The sequence below is a fragment of the Peromyscus californicus genome, unplaced genomic scaffold, assembly GCF_007827085.1.
Source record: "Peromyscus californicus insignis strain IS unplaced genomic scaffold, ASM782708v3 Scaffold_18__1_contigs__length_77618521, whole genome shotgun sequence".
NCBI lineage: Eukaryota > Metazoa > Chordata > Mammalia > Rodentia > Cricetidae > Peromyscus > Peromyscus californicus.
Window position 1 is genome coordinate 8572586 of NW_026294480.1, and position 13281 is coordinate 8585866.

General features: G+C 51.4%; 1 protein-coding gene across 3 annotated transcripts in view; it reads left to right on the top strand.

The window, feature by feature from the left end:
• Nucleotides 1–534: 534 nt before the first annotated feature.
• Ankrd33b (ankyrin repeat domain 33B) overlaps nucleotides 535–13281 on the top strand; it is an 82827-nt gene continuing 70080 nt past the window's right edge. The window contains exon 1 of one of the 3 annotated variants that reach the window (XR_008219427.1): nucleotides 535–1084. Coding sequence is in view for 1 of the 3 variants with exons in the window: in XM_052743016.1 (XP_052598976.1) it covers nucleotides 731–1084 (354 nt within the window). In the remaining 2 variants the exon portion in view is untranslated. Of the gene's footprint in view, nucleotides 1085–2203; nucleotides 2435–13281 lie in introns of those variants that run through there. The other 2 variants (XM_052743016.1, XM_052743017.1) reach the window with 2 other exon arrangements.

Here is a 13281-nt window from a genome sequence, read left to right on the forward strand (position 1 = left end):
AAGGTGGAGTTTCCTCCAAAGTGGACGGCTCCACCTCCCGCCCCAGAGTGGACGCCCTTCGGTGCTCCAAGAGCCTGCCCTGGCCTTTGAGCTCAGGCTGCCCGGGAGGTGACCGGTCCTGCGGCTTCAGGAGAAACTGCCCCTCCTCTCGCTCCGGGGCTGGTTACAGTGGACCGTGGGGAGTGGGAAGGGGGCGGGTCTCCGGGGGCCGGTACTTTCCGACGCTGGAAACGCGCTCAGCCCTTGGCGTCCCGGGACCCCATTAACACCAGGGTCCCCAGGGAGCGGCCCAGGGAGGGGCGGGGCGCCCGCTGTCCCTCACGTTGGCTCTCAGCCTCTCGAGTTACAGCTTCGGGTTCTCCCGCGGGTGCCTTTCCCTGCTCCGGGACAAAGCGGCTAGGTGGCAGTGGCGCGGTCAGGAGAGGACCCCCGCGGCGCTCGGGACTCCAGCTCGCAAGGCGCCCCGCCCGCCGCCCCGCTTCCACCCCTCCCGGCAGCGCAGGGAAAGCCCCCGCGGCTCCTCCCACCCCAGGGGCTTTTCTCCAGTCGCCAGCGACTTTGCTTCGGGAGCGCAGCCGCCTGGCGCCGCTTTCCGCCGGGCTGGAGCGCACGGTGCCCCTGGCTCTTCTGCGGAACGCAAGGGGCAAGAATCGGTGACCTCGGGGCGCGCCCCGCGTCCCGGGTCCCCTAACCGTCACCTCGGCCCCCGGCCCGCGCCTAGGCCTCCAGCATGGTGCTGCTGGCTGGGCCCGGGCCGGAGGGCGGCGGGACACGCTGCTTGTCCCCGCAGTCGCCGACGCCACCCCGGGGCGTGCAGACAGGGGACGACCCGGGGGACTACGAGGAGTACGAAGACTTCTCGAGTCTGCCGGACACCCGCAGCATAGCATCAGACGACTCCTTCTACCCTCCCGGAGGCGAGGAGGAGTGCGGCGCGGCGAGCGCGGAGGGCGTCCCGGAGGGCGTCCCGGAGGCGGCGACCCTCCTGCGCGCCGCCTGCACCAACGACGTGGGGCTGCTGCGGGCGCTAGTGCTGCGCGGTCCGAGTTCCGAGGAGGTACGAGAGACTGACCGCAACGGCCGGGTAAGCTCGGGTTTGGGTCCCCTCCGCTCTCCTCCCTCGCCCCGACCCCCGTGCCACCCCAATTCTGGGTCTACTGCCGCCCAGAGCACCCTTTCCTTCTGTGTGGCGTTTGGTAAAGGGACACCATTTGCTCCGCTCAGGTGCGGAGCGGGCTGGAGATGGCCCAACTCAGCTTCCTAATGTATCCCAGTTCCTTTACCGCCCCGGGGACCCCTGGTTTTCCCCGGAGGCTCGCGCTGGAAAAGTGTTGACGTCTGGGGAGGTGTTCCTTTCTATTCACTGCCTCACTGACGGCTGCATTCCCCCAGGCCCCAGGTAGGTGATGGTCTCTACTCCCCTGCAGGGGACCACCTTTTCCTACCCTCACTCTCCAGTCCGTTTGTCCCCTGGCTCCTCCCGCTGCCCTTGCCCAGCACGTTGGTGTCCGAATTAGGATTTGGAAGCTACAGTTCCTTTCCTTACCCAAACCGCCCTGTCTTGCCATGCTTCTCCTAGTGGCCCGCGCTCCGGACCAGCCAGCCTCATCTGCGGTCACCGCTGGCTGTGGGGTCGAAGCCTACGAGCCCTCACAGCCACCCTTCAGGCAGGCCGGGTGCCACGCAGCACCGTAGCAGCACACACCGGGGCCGGCACACAGCGAGATAGGGAGGCAGTCTCCATTAACTATGCCAAGGCTCAGAGAGAGAGCAAGGAAGTTTCAAAACAGAAAAGAAAAAGTTGGAGAGCTCTTCCCCCTGAACACGAACACGGAAATTGACCGCTGTGCCCGTGTCCCCATTAGTCTCCGCTGGGTGGACAAACAGCCTCACCTGATTTCCATGTTCCCGGAGGCCCCATGGTTTCTGCAGACTCAGCCCTGCACAAATTAGGGACGCCTGGGCTTCTGCTGGGGACTCACAGCTGACAGGGGGAAAAAAAAGCGCTTTACTATAGGGACGCGGTGACCCCGTGCCTTTGGCTTATCTTGTATGTATGCAGTGGTTTGCCCCCCACTGCAGTCTGGGTCAGACTGAGGCCAGTGTGTCGCTTTCTGCTTTCGATAACCCGACAGCGTTGAACTTGGAGGAATGGTTTGTGCCTGTGATGTGTCAGGGAGACCTATATGATGAAGGCAGCACCACCCTGGTGCCCTGTGGTGGCCGTTCCAGCTGGCGTGCCGTAGGAGGAAAGGCTCAGGGGGCTATTTCTCTGCTCCACATTCAGTTTAACTAAGCGAGTTTTCCGGGTCAGGTGTTCTCAGTAGAAACCTCTTCTTCCTGAGCAAGCATAGCCGCCGCGGCTTGGAAGGATCGCCACTGACAGAGGGTCTCTCTCCGTGTTTGGGGTGGTCTTCACTGGAAGCCTTCACCTGTGAGTGGCCACTGGCCTCCTCGGCTTTATTAAATTTTCAGGGGGCGGGGGAGGACGGACGCACAAACAATCAAAGTTTGAAGGCAGCAAGGAGAAGTTAAACCATCCACCGAGGCTTGAGCAGGACCCCTGTAGAGCCCATCCCCCGCACAGAGGCTGGGAAGGGCCAGGTAGGAAGGAGCCTCCCGGCAGGTCCTGTTTTCCTCTTGTGTAGCACACCTGCAGTGACAGTCCCTTCTGCGTGGTGTGTGAGCCTGGAGAAGCCCGGCACACATGGCCCTCGTTTACCATCTTTCTCCCCATTACTCCCTCGTCTGCTTCCCTCGGTCTGAAGAGAATGTGGTCCAGCCTTGTGCCCCTTGCGCCGGGTAACGGTTTCTCTTGCTCTGGTTTTCTCTTCCTTTGATTATGAAGATAGAGACTGACGGACCTTTGTTCTGCTTTGTACCCATCAGATGACCCTGGGGGCCCGAGGGAAAAGGGTCCTGGGCTTTTGATCTCTGGGTCGGAGGACTAGGCCTATGCTTTGCGTGCCCCGAGGGGAGAAAGCAACAGACTACGTTTTTAACCCTTAGCTGTTAAGGAGAAAGCAAGAGACTTAGGGAGTCGGATGGCAGGAGACTTCTGGTCAGGCCCGTGGAGTCAAGGGGTAGTGGCAGGTGCATTATGGTTTGTTTGGTCATGGCCTGGAGTGGAGAGGAGGGGGCTGGGGGAGCCGAGGCCAGAAAGGTCCACTCAGGCCAGGTGAAGAGTAGCCAGCCACCCCTAGCTGGCTGAGAAATTCGGGAAATTGGGAGCAAACGAGTGTCAGCTTGCCAGTGACCCTTCTGGTCTCTAGTGCTTCTGGTGCCTTCTAACGGTCACATGACTCACTTCCTCACCACCTGCAGGTTTCTGTCTTAAGGGTACTTTCTCTGGAAGGCCTTTCCGCCTGTCCCCGTCTAAGCCCAGAGCTGGCTAAGGGTAGCCCATGCGTTGAGACTCCGAGGGCTGAGATGGTCCATAGGATGCTCAGGTCCCAGCTGGTGTCCTTTGAGCACGAGGAAGAGTCTTTAAGCAGTGAGGGGCAAAGTACAAGGTTCTGAGGCAGGAGCGGTGTCCCAGCCTGGTCCACAGGTTGATCATTTGTCCTAATGAACACCTCAGGGCAGGGCCAAGAGCTTTGGTGGAACAATAGTGAGCTGTTTGCATTAACAGCAGGAGATGGCTGGTGAGCACCTCTGCTTAGGGCCAGCTTCCCAGGAGCCTCTAAAGCAGCATTTCTCAGCCTGTGGGTCAAGACCCCTTTGGGGTTGAGGAATCCTTTCACAGGGGTCACATATCAGATATCCCACATATCAGATATTTATGTTATGATTCATAAGAGTAGTAAAATTACAGTTATGAAGTAGCAACTAAAGTTTTTATGGGTGGGGGGTCACCTCAGCATGAGGAACTGTGTTAAAGGGTCACAGCAGCCTTAGGAAGGTTGGGAACCACAGCTGAATAATAGCTCACTTCTTAACAGGTCCAGCCTGAGCCACAGGTAGATGAGGATCACCTGTGAGACTAGGGGATGTGGCTGACCACACAACTTTGCTGCTGGATCAGTGTTCTGGAAGGATCCCCATGCTGGGATGCCTCGCCCATCTTTGATGCAGGGAGAGGAGCTTGGTCCTGCCTCAACTTGATATGCCATGCTTTGTTGACTCCCAAGGGAGGCCTGCCCTCTTTCTGAGCAGAGGAGGAGTGGATGGGGAGGAGTAGACAGGAGGTGGAGGGGGGAGGGAACGGGAAGAGAAGAGGGAGGGGGATCTGTGATTGGTATGTGAAATAAATGAAAAAAAAAGAATGAAGTGAGTCAGCTCAAGTGAGCCTGGAAAGACTGGGCCTGTGATAGGGGGCCAGCTTCTCCTCTTCTGCTGACCTTGGGGGTGTGCCCAGGCCTAGCATCAGTAGACAGGAGCTTATGTTTTAGGTGTAAGGATATCAGTTATCTGTGGCTGTGTAGTGTTAATGTGTGTTAGTCAGTCCTGTGCACCTACAATTTGAGATAACTGATTTATAAGAATATATTTGTCTGGGTTCATACTTACGCAGCTTCCAGCCCAGGCCCGAACAGGGCTATCAGTTTTTGCCTCTGGGTGCTGGATGGCCGGGGCTGCGTGGTACAGGCAGTTGCTCAGCTTGACGCAGCCGCAGGCCCCTCAGTCTTAAAGTCTCCTTTGAGGACACATACCTCTTGTGATCTGAGAACCTGATGCTGGGCCCCATTTTCTAATAGTTTGACCATTTCTTAGGAGTCCTACTTTGGGAGCCAAGCTTTTAACCTAAGGGTCTTACCGGACATTTACCCAAGCCGTAGTACCATGTAACTCACACCTAGGAATCCCCGGGGGTTCAGTAGTAACCTCTCTGCTGAGGGTGGCCAAGTGCAGCCTATGGAGGCTAGATTTTCCGTTTGTCTGCACTCAGCTGGTGAGCTGCAGATGGCAAGACCAGGATGGCCTTGGCTGATGACTCATCTCGGTACCTCGTGACTGCCCATCCTCCAGCAGGCTGGTCCTGCTGGCTTTCTGTGGCACATGCAGGTTCCAGGAGGGCCATCTTGGCCCAGGTTTAATTCCACTTCTGCTGAAGTAAGTCACAGGTCAAGTTCAAGTGGAAAAAGCAGGCTTTCCTCTCAGTGGGGGAGCTGTGAAGTGGGGACGGAGTGGGGAGAGATTTCTTTCTGTCCAGTATACCCGAGGGACGATGAGGCTAAGTCTAGGACAATGACAAGCTCTCCCCTGGGTGTCTCCATCAAATCCCTGTTAAATTAGCTGTTGAGGAGTGATATTTGTGTAGATGTGTCTGTGGGAGCTCATGGGGAAGTGCTTGGGAGTCAAGAGGTCCTGGTTTGAGGGCAACCCTCTTTGATGGGTTGTGCTGGTGTGGGTTGCTCTCTGTTGGTTTTTCTGAGTTGTTTGAATGATGCACACTCAGCCTCCATGTCTACAGGATGCTTGGGACTTCTAGGTCACTGAAACAGCCTTTGATTCAGAGTTCAGCTCCCGGGAGGCTGTGATGGGGGGGTGGTTATTTCAGAACAGGTGAGGGGGTTGACAAGATGGCTCAGCAGGTGAAGGTGCTTGTACACACGGCTAGCTACCTAAGTTTAACCCCAGGAGCTGTCATAAGGGTGGGAGGAGAGAACTGACTGGAGAACATTGTTGTCCTCTGATCCTCTCCACACGCATGCTGTGTGGTGTGTGCACCAGTGAACGGTTTATTTTGGCCCACGGTTTCAAAGGTTTCGGTTCACAGTCACTTGGGCCTGTTGTGTTGGGTCTGTGGCTACACAGTACAGTGTGGTGGGAACATATGACGGAGGAGGCTACTCACTTCATGGCCGTCAGGGAGCAAAGAGAGAAAAAGGGGCTGAGATACTATTATTCATTAAAAATCTTGTCCCTAATGGCCTAACTTCCTCCCAGTAGGCCCCACCTCCTAAAGGTTTTATCACATCCTCGTAGTGATACAGGCCTTCAACACATGGACCTTTGAGCAACACTCAATGTCCATTTTATAATGCGTTACTATATAGACCCTTTTCATTTTATAGCTGGTGACAATGGGGCCCCTGGGGCAGGCAAGAAGGCTCAGAGGAGAGAGGCACTTGCTGCCAAGCCCAGTTATCTGGGTTGTCCAATATACAAGCTCTGGTCACACATGTACCAGCACATGAAATGCCAGGTATTAGTCCTCTGTTGGATGTGTAGCTGGCAAAGGTTTTCTCTCATTTTGTAGGTTGCTGCTTGACACGGTTGACTGTTTCTTTTGCTGTACAGAAGCCTTTGAGTTTCACGTGGTCCTGTTTTCAATTGTTGGCCTCATTTCCTGAGTAATTAATTGGGTTCCTATTTAGAAATCCTTACCTGGGCTGTGTGTTCTCGGGCACTCTCTGCCATCTTTTGCAACAGTTTCAGGTTCTTCATGGAGGTCTTTGATTCATTTGGAGTTGAGTTTTGTACAGTGAGAGTTAAGAGTCTAGTTTCTTTCTTCTACATGTGGACATCCGATTTTCCCAACACCATTTGTTGAAGTTGTTGTCTTCAGTACGTGTATCTTTGGTCTTTGTAAAGAATTAGGTGGCTGTAGCTGTGCAGATGTAAATCTGGGTCCTCTTAGTCTATTTACATGTCTGTTTTTATGCTAGTACCATGCTGTTTTTTATTACTGTAGCTCTGTGGTATTAGAGATTGGAGATGCTAAGGCCTTAGTCTTTTTGCTTAGGATTGCCTTTAGCCCTCCCTTTTAATTTCTTGTGGACCACTGTTTCAGTTTATTGGTGTAGTAATTCTAAATCACAGCCATAGGGCATACATAAGTCAAAACAATCCCTCATGCAAAACAATATATTGTTATATTTTTTATTAAAAAAGAATAAGAAGAAAACAGAAGTTGTTGAGTTGAGCGAAGGCAATATGTTTCATTCAAGAAAATGGGAAGTAATTCATGTAACCAGTCTGATGTGTGTGTGTGTGTGTGTGTGTGTGTGTGTGTGTACATGTGTGTATACATTCTCACACATATGCACACATATAATCAATGCCATTGTGATCTTGCTCTGGCCTTCCCTTAGCTTACCAATCTCCATGGAAAGAATTCCAGTGAGGTACACTGAGTATGGTGTAGAGAGTAAGTGGAATTTATTACTGAGTAAATTGCATCATTCCCAGGGGGTGAGGTTGCCCAGTGGCTGAAGAGACCATTGCAGAGCAGAATACTCTTCAGTGGATGAGCATGGGCAATGGCTAGAGATACTACTGTGTAGGGCACTCTTACTGGGTGAACATGAAGAGTAGCTAGAGAGGCCGTTTTCCAAACTTACATTTCAGACAGGTTTTATACTATTTCAAAAGTCTCTGGAGCAGCCTTCCCCGTGGTCATTTTCCTGTGAGGTGATTGACAGGCATGTTTGGATTGACTCTTACAGGAAGGAGCAATGGTATGTAAAGTCTCCTCCTGTTAGATAGCAATCTTGAAGGAACCAGAATTCCAGGAACCAGGGCTAGCTACTGATCAATTGGTTACCTTCCTTCCAGAAAGTCCAGAATGTCTCCTCCCAGGACCAGAGATAGAACCCAGGTCCCATTTCTTTGACTGGTCATTTGAGTCTTACTGCTCCAGTTCTTGGTTTTCCAGGGTATTGATTATGAAGGAGTGGTCCATACACAATGCCTGTCACGTCTGCCAATACCTACCTGGACACCTAGCAATACTAAGAGAAAGAACTGAGCAAGGAGGGGGGTGGTGGGTGGGAGCCACAGTGACCCAAGTAACATGGGGAAAGGCAGAGTGTGAATATGACCACAGAGCCTTTTTGTAGCTCTCAGGAGGCTGCATTTTAGATGAGGTAAGATATTAAGAATTTGCAGCTAGAGAGATGGCTTAGAGGTTAAGAGTTCTTTCTGCCCTTCCAGAAGACCCAAGTTTGGTTCCCAGAACCCACATCAGACAGATCACAAATGCCTTTATCTCTGGCTCCAGGGGATTCAGTGCCCTCTTCCGGCCACCATGGGTGCTTACACACACACACACACACACACACACACACACACACACACACACAAATAATAAAATCTTTAAAAATTAATATTAAGAATCATGGCAGTCATTATGTATATATACGCATAAGAATTTGAAACAGTTTTTGGTTTGTTTGCTTTTGAGTCAGGGTCTCTCTGTGTAACTCTAGCTGTCCTGAGATTAAAGGTGTGCACTACCACTGCCCACTGTCATGGAACAGAAGGTTTTTAAATGGTGTTTTTGAATTTAAAGAACCATTGAAAGTGGAATTGACTTATTTCCATACAGTCAGAAAAAAGGAGATACGGTAGACATGAACTCCATGTGACACCTGCCTTCATGGGCAATTGGATTAGAGCGGTGGGATTTGAGAGCAATTCCCAAGTAAGAGCAAAATCAACACAGGCTTCCAAAGGCATATTGATGTCAGAGCCAAATATGCTCATGCCCAAAGCAGGTATTTGATGAACAGGGAGTCAGCATTTCTGTCCAGCTTCAGCTAGCTCTTCAGTTGGAGGCTACACCTGTCCTGGGATGTCTCAGCTGAGAGAGGCATAGACTGGTGTGTGGATGAAGAGGTGGTAGTATTCATCTCATTGTGCTGGTGGGAAGTGTCAGTTAAGGGTGTTAAATTTATAGTCCCTATTCCCCCAACGATACGTATTTATTGTTTGTTCATTTATTTAGTTAGTGATGTTGACGTTGGAACCTCAGGCTTCACATATGCTAGGAAACTGTCCTTCTATGAAGTTGGTTAAAATAGAGAAGTTGGGCCTCATGGTGCAAACCTATAATCTCGGTTGCTGAAAAAAAACTGAGGCAGGAGGATCAAAAGTTCAAGGCCAGCCTGGGCAACTTAGTGTGACCCATCTCAAAATAAGAAGTAAAAAGAGAGGTGTATCTCAGTGGTAGTAGCTCATGTAGCATGCGTGGGGCCCCAGGTCCAGTGTCCTGTTCTGAGGGTGGAGAGGAAGACAAGGAAGTTATACTGAGTGAAAGAGTCACTGAGGATGGTAACACTTTAAATAGTGCGGCTGTAGAGATGGAGGGTGACTCAGGGTTGGAGAAGGCAGAGCTGCTGCGGAAAGACAACAGGAGGAGCCCTGGGGATGGAACAGTTCTGCACCTTGCTTGCAGTGGCTGTGAGAAGACATGTGGGTTAAAGTACATGGAATTAAACACAGGCATGCACATGCCCTCACACACACATTTGTGCACACACCCTCACACACAGGCACGCACACACCCTCATACACAATGCGTGCATACATCCTTACACACATGTATGTGCGCACCCTCACACAGAGATACATGCACATACTCCAGTACACATATGCATGGATGCTGTGGGATGTTCTGTATGTCAAATATGTTGCTCTGATTGGTTAGTAAATAAAACACTGATTGGCCAGTAGCCAGGCAGGAAGGATAGGCGGGACAAGCAGAGAAGAGAATTCTGGGAAGTGGAAGGCTGGGTCAGAGAGACACTGCCAGCCACCATCAGGACAAACAGCATGTGAAGATGCCGGTAAGCCACGAGCCATGTGGTAAGGTACAGATTTATAGAAATGGATTACTTTAAGATATAAGAACAGTTAGCAAGAAGCCTGCCACGGCCATACAGTTTGTAACCAATATAAGTCTCTGTGTTTACTTGGTTGGGTCTGAGCTACAGTGGGACTGGCGGGTGAGAGAGATTTGTCCTGACTGTGGGCAAGGCAGGAAAACTCTAGCTACACATGGACACACTTTCGCATATGTGTATTTACATATCACACATGCATACAAATACTCTTAAACACACACGTGCTCACCCCTGCACGTACGTACTTGCAGTGCAGGTACAATTTGAACACACCTGTGGTTTGCAGCAGCATCAAGTTCCTGGTATTGCTGTTGTGTGTCATAGGCAGGGTAGGGGCATCAAGGGCGAGCGTTGGAGAGTGCCATTTCCTGTGGGGCTGTTAACTCTTTGGAGCCGCTGATGGGGTTTCCCCCTCCATGTCACCTTCACTTTCTGCTTGAGTTTACCTTTGGTGATGTTGTTGCATCATGGCTCAGGACTGGGACAGGCCAGCCCCCTTGATGTGTTTAAAGAGAGCGTGGGTAGCAGGAGCTTTCCTATGCGCTTGCAGGGCCTCCCTAGGCTGCTGACTCAGGAAGCGGTCTCCTGAGTAGGGAGGGCCACTCCAGCCCAGACTGCTGGATCCAAATGCCTCTGCTGCTCTAGGTGCCCTCTGCTACTAGGTGCCAGCCCCCTTCACGTCCTTGCCAGCTGCCGTGGCTGTTGTTTTTGCTAGATGCTATACTATGCTATGCAGGCTCAGAGCAGGAGTGAAGGCACGGTTGAGTGCTGGTCTTCATTTTTCCAGTGTATCCTTCTCCTACCCCCTTCCCAGATCTTCCTTTTGGCTGCTTGTGGGGTGGTGCTCAAAGGCAGCTATCTGCTCTTCTAAAATATATTTTTAAAGATTGATTTATTTTACTATTTTGTGGTATGAGAGCTTTGCCTGCATATCTGTATGTGCACTGTGTGCGTGCCTGGTGCCCTCGAAGGTCAGAAGAGGGCTTTGGATTCCTTGGGACTGGAGTTTCAGGTGGTTGTAAGTCATCACGTGAGTGCTGGGAATCAAGCCCAGTCCTATGCAAGAGCAACAAGAGCCTCTAATGCCTGAGCCAACTCTCAGGTCCTGAAGAATACTTTTTATACTTACGTATTTGTTTTCTTTGTGTGTGTGTGTGTGTGTGTGTGTGTGTGTGTGTGTGTGTGTGTGTGTGTGTCAGAGAGCAGCATGGAGGAGTCATTTCTCTCCCACTTCTGTGAAGTCCAGAGACTGAACATCAGGCTCGGCAACAAGCGCCTTCACCCACCGCGCACCTGACCTCCTGATCTTGTTTCCTGTAGGTCTGAAATGGACAGGCCTGTGAGACCAGCAGCACCTTCCCATGCTTCGCTGGGGATGGATGCACGGGTTCCTTAAATCAGAAGCAGTAGATGTTCAGTTGGCTGCCATGGCTTCTATGGGTGAATTAATATCAAGGTCACTTCTCGGTACTGCCGGCTGCTCTCTAGCCATGGAAGAAGGCAGAAGCGAAGCAAATGTTTAAGCAAAAAGGGTTAATTAAGGAAATGGAGCTAGTTGTGGTGGCTTATACCTGTAATCCCAGCATTCAGGAGGCTGAGGCAGGAGGATTGCCTGCTGTGAATCTGAAGGCCAGTCTGGACTATAGTGTGAGACACTGTCTCAAAAGAAAGAAAGAAAGAAAGAAAGAAAGAAAGAAGGAAGGAAGGAAGGAAGGAAGGAAGGAAGGAAGGAAGGAAGAAAAGAAAGAAAAAGAAAGAAAGAAAGAAAGAAGGAAAGAAAGAAAGAAATTGAAGCTGACATGGTATGTGCTGTAGAACCAGCACTTCGAAGGTAGGAACAGGAGAACCAGGAGTTCAAGGTCACCCTCGGTTACACGGAGTATGGAATACACGCACAGCTACACGTCAAGGACTCTCGTCCTCTTAGAAGGGGCAACTGTGGGGAGCTCAGGAAGCAGCTGTGGCACGTGTCTGGGTGCACCCCATCTCGGATTGAGTGGGCACTGATGTGTTGCTGTGGTGAGTAGAGGAGAGGCAGACGGGCCTGGAGGCAGCCAGAGGCATCCAGACCCCGGAGGGAGTATCGCTGAGGGACTGCAGCCGTCCTGTCAGTGACGGCCACGGCTTTTCCTCTTCCTTGAGTATAAGTCAGAGCAAAAACCCCTGCTTTGGGGGCAGTGGGGCCGGCCCATCCTGGGTCTGATGTTGGGGTCCAAAAGCCGCTGTGGTGGATTTCAGAAGTTCCCTCAACTTGTGTTTCACTTCAGTGCGGGCACAGTGCCCACAGTTCTAGAGAACCCTCCCCTCCCACTCCGCTGCTTCCAGCTAAACCTTCAGCATCGCTACTTGACAATTCATGGGACAATAGTCATCTGCTAAAAATAGCAGGCGCTGACCTGGCTCCCCCTCCACGTCGACTTGGAGTGGCGCTAGCTCCTTTTCTTTGGTTTGAGAACATGGGTGGGTTTCTAGGAAGTGAGTTCCGGGTGCAGAAAAGTCAGGCTCACTCACCGAGTTAATAATTGAACCCCGTTTGCGAAACCGTGGTGACCTTCTTTTCTCTGGAGTACAAATGCCGTGAGCAGGCCGTGGGCATGTTTTCACTCTAGCGCATTCTGTCATCTGTGTGCCCTCTGCCAGTTCCATGGTGGGCTGGCCAAGACCTTGCGGATTGGTTGGCTGTGATGGTGGGGAGGACCCCCAGAAGGCACCAGCTGGACTGGGCATTCAGTGTACACACAAACTTGTGTTTACATGTGTGCACCTACATGTTCGTCTGTGAGTGTATGCTTTTTGTGTAGGTGTGTGTGGAGACTAGACGTTGATGTTGGGCTGCCACCTTCGATCACTGGACCACTCTCCATGTTAGCTTTTGAGCTAAGGTCTCTCACTGAACTTGAAGCGCTTCATTTCACCTAGACTGGCTAGCCAGGGAGCCCAGATCCACCTGCCTGTGTGTGCCCTTCATCCTCCCAGCACCCAGCTTACAGATGTGCACACATCACTCCTGATGTTTACATGAGTGCTGGGGATCCAAACCCAGGTTCTAATGCTTACATAGCCAATGCTTTATCTCCACTGAACCATCTTCCAGCCCTACACTGTGCTCTTCATCACATGAAAGCCATCGTGCAGTTGGGGTACACAGAACAGAGCTGTCTTCTTGAGGGGGGGCGGGTCTTTGGGAGGTAGAGAGCCCTGGATAGAGTAGGGAAGGAGAGTTAGGGCTTCCAGCTCTCCTGATGTGCAGGAAAAGTAAATAGATTCGCTAAGATACTCAGTTACATAAGACACACTAGAGAAACTGGTGACTTTGTTTTTAATAAAAATAATCATCTTTAGCCAGGCAGTGGTGGCACACACCTTTAATCCCAGCACTCAGAAGGCATAGCGGGTGGATCTCTGTGAGTTTGAGGCTAGCCTGGTCTACAAAGCGAGTTCCAGGATAGCCAGAGTTGTTGCATGGAGAAAACCTTACCTCATAAAAAACAAAACAAAACAAACAAAAAATATCTTTAATATCCTTTTGTGGATAAACGAATCTGAATCCTTTGGGTTTATTTGCAGGGAGGTGTGGAAGTATTTGGGGTGATTCAAGAAAGATAAAGCCTACTTGGCTTGTTAGAGGCTGTCACTCACAGGGTCCAAAGTCCTGTGGGCAGTTTCATTGGCGTCTTCAACACGGAGGACACTCTGTTTATTCCCCAGCCTT